At 42.7% G+C, this 6,000-nt stretch overlaps 1 protein-coding gene across 1 annotated transcript in view; it reads left to right on the forward strand.

The window, feature by feature from the left end:
• The window catches only part of LOC112068760 (SEC14 domain and spectrin repeat-containing protein 1), a 40,410-nt gene extending 34,654 nt beyond the window's left edge, over positions 1-5,756 (forward strand). Inside the window, exons 14-20 of the mRNA XM_070438294.1 lie at positions 706-820; positions 1,067-1,226; positions 1,420-1,501; positions 1,675-1,797; positions 4,086-4,277; positions 4,589-4,719; positions 4,880-5,756. Coding sequence (XP_070294395.1) covers positions 706-820; positions 1,067-1,226; positions 1,420-1,501; positions 1,675-1,797; positions 4,086-4,277; positions 4,589-4,719; positions 4,880-5,183 — 1,107 coding nt within the window. The 3' untranslated portion in view covers positions 5,184-5,756. The remainder of the gene's footprint in view (positions 1-705; positions 821-1,066; positions 1,227-1,419; positions 1,502-1,674; positions 1,798-4,085; positions 4,278-4,588; positions 4,720-4,879) is intronic.
• Positions 5,757-6,000: the final 244 nt, after the last annotated feature.

Below are 6,000 nucleotides of genomic sequence, written 5' to 3' on the forward strand. Positions count from 1 at the left end.
GTCTGGAATACACTGCCATCAGACACACATAACTGCACCACATATCACACTTTCACAAAGTGCTTGAAGACATGGCTAAAGGTCAATCAGATTTGTGAACATGGTCCCTAGCTGTGTGTTGCCGCTTTCCATGTCTGTTGTCTGTAACTTGTGAGGTGTGGAAACACTTTGTTGCTTTTATGAATTTTGTCTTGCTGCTTTTTGTTCTATGTTGCTCTGTCTGTATGCTACGTCTTGCTTGTCCTATGTTGCTCTGTCTGTATGCTATGTCTTGCTTGTCCTATGTTGCTCTGCGTGTGCTCACTGCTCAATGATTGTCTATACTGTAATTGTTTTTAATAACCTGCCCAGGGACTGCGGTTGAAAATTAGCCGTCTGGCTAAAACCGGCACTTTTACTGAAACGTTGATTAATGTGCACTGTCCCTGTAAAAATAAAAATAAACTCAAAACTCAACTCATTAGCTTGGCAAAGGAGAAATGCTCACTAACAGGGATGGAAACAAGTTTGTGCATTTGTTTTTAAAGAAATAAGCTTTTTGTGCATATGGAACATTTCTGGTATATTTTATTGCAGATCATGAAGCATGGGACCAACACTTTACATGTTGTGTTTGTATTTTTGTTCAGTGTAGTATAGACTACTAATTGTTTGGCCTAGAGCTCTTTGTTGGCTTTGTAATAATGCCTCAGTTTACCCTCCCAGCTGTCCCAGCAACTGGATGGTCTACTGGGCATGCTCTGTGCCGATGTGGCGCCTGCTGACGGGGCTGCTATCCAACAAACACTCAAACACCTCGAGGAGAAACTCAAGAGCGTTGGTAAGCACAATTAAATTTATTATTCACTGTTATTTTTTTGTTCTACTCTGTAACTGCAGAGTAGAATAAAAAGACTGATCTTGAGAAAGGTATTTGTGCTGAAACATTGACCGTCTTAAATATATCCCCTCTTCTTGTATTTTTTCTAATGGATAACTGCAAGAATAATATTTTACATTTGAAATAACTTTCAGTAGTGTTAGTTGAGTAATTCATGAGTATTATTTGATGTGTATTTCTGCCCAGAGGGAGCCCTGGTAGGCCTGAGGGAGAAAGGCCAGGTCCTGATGGATCAGATGTCCAACCAGACTTCCTGGTCCTATGGGAAAGACGTCCCCATCGATAACAAAGACAACGTTGATCACATCCAAGGTGTCATGGAGGACATGCAGCTCCGGAAACAAAGGTTTGCTCAGATTTAGTTTCAATCTTTTTTTTGATGATGTAAGGCCGCAGGCCTCAAAATGATACTGGAGTTGTTTACAAAGGTTCCACGAGTCAAGCGATTTCTGGAATATCGTGGAATTTTGGCTGTTGTCACGGAACTTGTCATGGAAACGGTTATCGTCATGTTTTGATAAAGTTTTGGTTCTGTTTAGATGTGAGGACATGGTGGATGTCAGGAGACTGAAGATGCTTCAGATGGTCCAGCTGTTCAAGTGTGAGGAAGATGCATCACAAGTCAGTAGATAGGCTTCCTTCTGTTCATCCCTGTTTGTTTGTTTGTTTGACCTCTGTTGGTTCTGGACTGCAAACTTAAGTGGGTTGTTATTATTGACATGTTGTTGACATGTTGTTATTGTTGTTGACAATACCTTGTAAACCCCAGCTCATGTCACTGTGTTAACTCTCAGGCGGTGGAGTGGCTGGGTGAGCTCCTCGATGCTCTTCTAAAGACCCACATCAGACTAGGGGACGACTCACAGGAAACCAAAGTGCTGCTGGAGAAACACAAGAAGTTTGTGGATGTGGCACAGGTACGTACTACAAGAGCAGAGTTCAGACAGCTTGAGGAAGACTGAGGGGTTCTCTCTCTCCCGCTCTGTCACTCCCTCAATTGTTCTGTCTGCCCCCTTCTCTCTCTCTGTCTCTGTTCTCTCTCCATGTCTTTCAAAGGGAAATAGAGGGGAAGGGGAGAGTGGGGTAAGTTGAGCCAAAGGGGTAAGTTGAGCCACCCTTGTGTCTAGAAAACCATACACAAAGTTAATAATTTGACAAATTATTTAGGAAGAGGTTATAATTTCATGGAGTCTGTCAAGGAAGAAACCACATGGAAAAAGTGGTAAGCAAACGGATTTTCACCAAGTCAAATTAATTGTGTTAGAGGTTTCACGCTTGTATCTAAACCAAAGTAGATAATTGTAAGATTGTTCCATACATCAGTTGGGGTCTCTATAAGATTCAGTATGCGGCCCTAAACCTAGCATGAAAGTGCAATGGTAGCTGTGTGGGTGGGCTAATATTGTAGAATAATAGTGAAGACATCAAAACTATGAAATAACACATATGGAATCAGTGTTAAACAAAAAGTGTTAAACAAATCCAAATATATTTTATATTTGAGATTCTTTAAAGTAGCCACCCTTTGCCTTGATGACAGCTTTGCACAGTCTTGGAATTCTCTCAACCAGCTTCATGAGATAGTCACCTGGAATGCATTTCAATTAACAGGTGTGCCTTGTTAAACGTTAATTTGTGGAATTTCTTTCCTTCTTAATGTGTTTGAGCCAATCAGTTGTGTTGTGATAAGGTAGGGTTGGTATACAGAAGATAGTCCTATTTGGTAAAAGACCATGTCCATATTATTGCAAGAACAGCTCAAATAAGCAAAGAGAAACGACAGTCCATCATTACTTTAAGACATGAATGTCAGTCAATCCGGAAAATGTCAAGAATTTTGAACATTTCTTCAAGTGCAGTTGCAAAAACCTTCAAGCTCTCATGAGGACCGCCACAGGAAAGGAAGACCCAGGGTTCCTTTGCTGCAGAGGATAGTTTCATTGGAGTTATACAGCCTCAAAAATTGCAGCCCAAATAAATGCTTCACAGAGTTCAAGTAACAGACACATCTCAACATCAACTGTTCAGAGGAGACTGCATGAATCAGGCCTTCATGGTTGAATTGCTGCAAAGAAACCATTACTTAAGGACACCAATAAGAATAAGAGACTTGCTTGGGCCAAGAAACATGAGCAATGGACATTAGACCAGTGGAAATCTGTTCTTTGGGCTTTGAGTCCAAATGTAAGATTTTTGGTTCAAACCGCCGTGCCTTTGTGAGATGCAGTGTAGGTGAACGGATGATCTCCGCATGTGTGGTTCCCACCGTAAAGTATGGAGGAGGAGGTGTGATGGTGTAGAGGTGCTTTGCTGGTGACACTGTCTGTGATTTATTTAGAATTCAAGGCACACTTAACCAGCATGGCTACCACAGCATTCTGCAGCGATACGCCATCCCATCTGGTTTGCGCTTAGTGGGACTATCTTTTGTTTTTCAACAGGACAATGACCCAACACACCTCCAGGCTGTGTAAGGGCTATTTGACCAAGAAGGAGCGTGATGGAGTGCTGTGTCAGGTGACTTGGCCTCCACAATCACCCCACCTCAACCCAATTGAGATGGTTTGGGATGAGTTGGACTGCAGAGTGAAGGAAAAGCTGGCAGCAAGTGCTCAGAATATGTGGGAACTCCTTCAAGACTGTTGGAAAAGCCTTCCAGGTTGAGAGAATGCCAAGAGTGTGCAAAGTTGTCATCAAGGCAAAGGGTGGATACTTTGAAGAATCTGAAATCTAAAATATATTTTGATTTGTTTAACACTTTTTTGGATACTACATGATTCCATATGTGTTATTTCATAGTTTTGATGTCTTCACTATTTTTCTACAATATAGAAAATAGTAAAAATAAAGAAAAACCCTTGAATGAGTGTGTCCAAACTTTTGACTGGTGCTGTATATAGCTTTCTTTGTTAGAAAGAGTACAAAAACTGTGTTATTGACTTGTTTATTGTTTACTCCATGTGTAACTCTGTGTTGTTGTCTGTTCACACTGCTATGCTTTATCTTGGCCAGGTCACAGTTGTAAATGAGAACTTGTTCTCAACTAGCCTACCTGGTTAAATAAAGGTGAAATAAAACTTTTTTTTAAACTATATTTCCCTTGACGGAGTGATGCTGAATGTAATAAATGGCTCAACTTACCCCACTGCCCCCTACTAGGTACTAGGTATTGTGTTAACCTGACTCTCTCTTTCTCTGTGTCCAGAGCACCTATGACTACGGCCGTCAGCTGCTCCAGGCGACGGTGGTGTTGTGTCAGTCTCTACGGTGCTCCACGCGCTCCTCTGGTGACACCCTGCCACGCCTCAACCGGGTCTGGAAACAGTTTACTGTCACCACTGAGGAGAGGGTCCATCGGCTGGAGATGGCCTGCTCCTTTCACACCGCAGCTGAGAAGGTAGGAAAAGAATGACAGTTATGAAAATGAAACCTAATATTATCAGGAAGATGTTAATATATTATTGAATTACCTTTGTGACAGCCAAATAATACACCTTCTTCTTAGCAAATATTGCAAAGGTTTTGTCTTCTTTGTGCTTCTGACTTCTACTCAGTGAGCCCTGTTAATTGGAAGTGTTGAATTATTGGGAAATGCATGTATGCCACTTAACAGATACTTATCTAAAGTGACTAACAGTTCAGTGAGTACATACTTTTTTGTTGATGGTCCTCTTCTGTTTCCTTTCCCTCCTGTCTCCTCCATCAAAGGTGCTGGTCCAAGCCAGCCCAGACCAGGGTGATATCCCAGTCGAGGTGGAGCAGGAGACCTATGAGGAGGTGGAGACTGTGGGGAAGGCTCTACTGGACAGACTCACTGTCCCTGTTATATTCCCAGACGGGTAAGAAACAATGGACATTTCACACTGAGACATGCCTGGCTTTACCAAGATGCAAAATCTAATGATGCATGCCATTTTGATCATGGACTGTCAATCCTTGCATCCATAGCCCCATCTATGACCCTGCTGAGTCCTTCTGCCCCTTTTGTCCCCCCTTCAGGAGCGAGCAGTACTTTGGCAGTCCTGGAGACATGGCGTCCTCTGCTGAACACATCCGGGACAAGATGAAGCTGGTGGAGGACAGGAAACTGACTCTGCACGAGGAAGATGAAGAGGAAGAAGACATTGAGCAGCTACCGTATCAGCAGCTACAGTATGAGCAGATGCATGACCAGGACGAAGAACTACACAATGATGAAGAACTACAAGACGACCAGGAACTACATGATGAAGAACTACAGGAAGTGGATAATGAACTACAAGATGGGGAGGAACTAGAACTGGAGAACGAGACGGACACTTAGGAATGCTAATGGAGCTCTTATAACAGCTTGCCTGGACCTAGATCAGTTTGTGCTGTCTTGCCAAATCCTATGGCCATTGGCGTGACAATGACCATAGCAGTTGACAAGAGAGCATAAACAGATCTGGGGCCAGGCTGCAGACCTATAACAGCAGCAACTAGCAGTCCACCAGACATTGAGGACAGGATGAACACCTCTGACCTTCGGCGTTATGCCAACACAGCACCTGACCATCACGTGCTCCAGATCTCTAGAATCCCGTTAATCTCCCGGTGTGACCGCATTCCTTCCATCTCGGTTGCACTCTGCCTCGTCAAGCCATATTAATTTACCAATAGCAGCTAAAGATAGAATATGGTCCTCTAGGATCCACTTACATTGCTTACAATACATGACATGGAGAAGAGAGGAGGAGGGAAACAAAAGAAAGAAACTGCAAGCACTGACTGGAATGAACTCTGAAATTGACTATTTCCCTTAAAGCTTTACCTTGCCTGTCGCTTCTCGCTCTGAATTTGTGTTCACGCTGAACTTGGCCTAGGGGTAGTTTTAACCCAGGGTTAAGGTTAGGCCTGGGTTAAGAACATGTAGTGTGAAAAGCTCTTAAGACAAGGGACTCAAGCTTTTACATGGTTCTACTAAACCCTCTAGAGTGTACAGAAAGCAAAGCACCATCTGTCTCTCTCCTTGTATTTACCTTACAGGTGCTTTAGAGTTTCTAGGCCTTTCTCTTTCTATTTTCCCTCTGTTGTTTTTTGTTCGCAATACTTTCAAGTTGTTTCTGGAAGAAGAAAAACAAGTGTAAAAAGCTGTGCCA

This window comes from Salvelinus sp. IW2-2015, unplaced genomic scaffold (assembly GCF_002910315.2).
Source record: "Salvelinus sp. IW2-2015 unplaced genomic scaffold, ASM291031v2 Un_scaffold694, whole genome shotgun sequence".
In the NCBI taxonomy this organism is placed as follows: Eukaryota; Metazoa; Chordata; class Actinopteri; order Salmoniformes; family Salmonidae; genus Salvelinus; species Salvelinus sp. IW2-2015.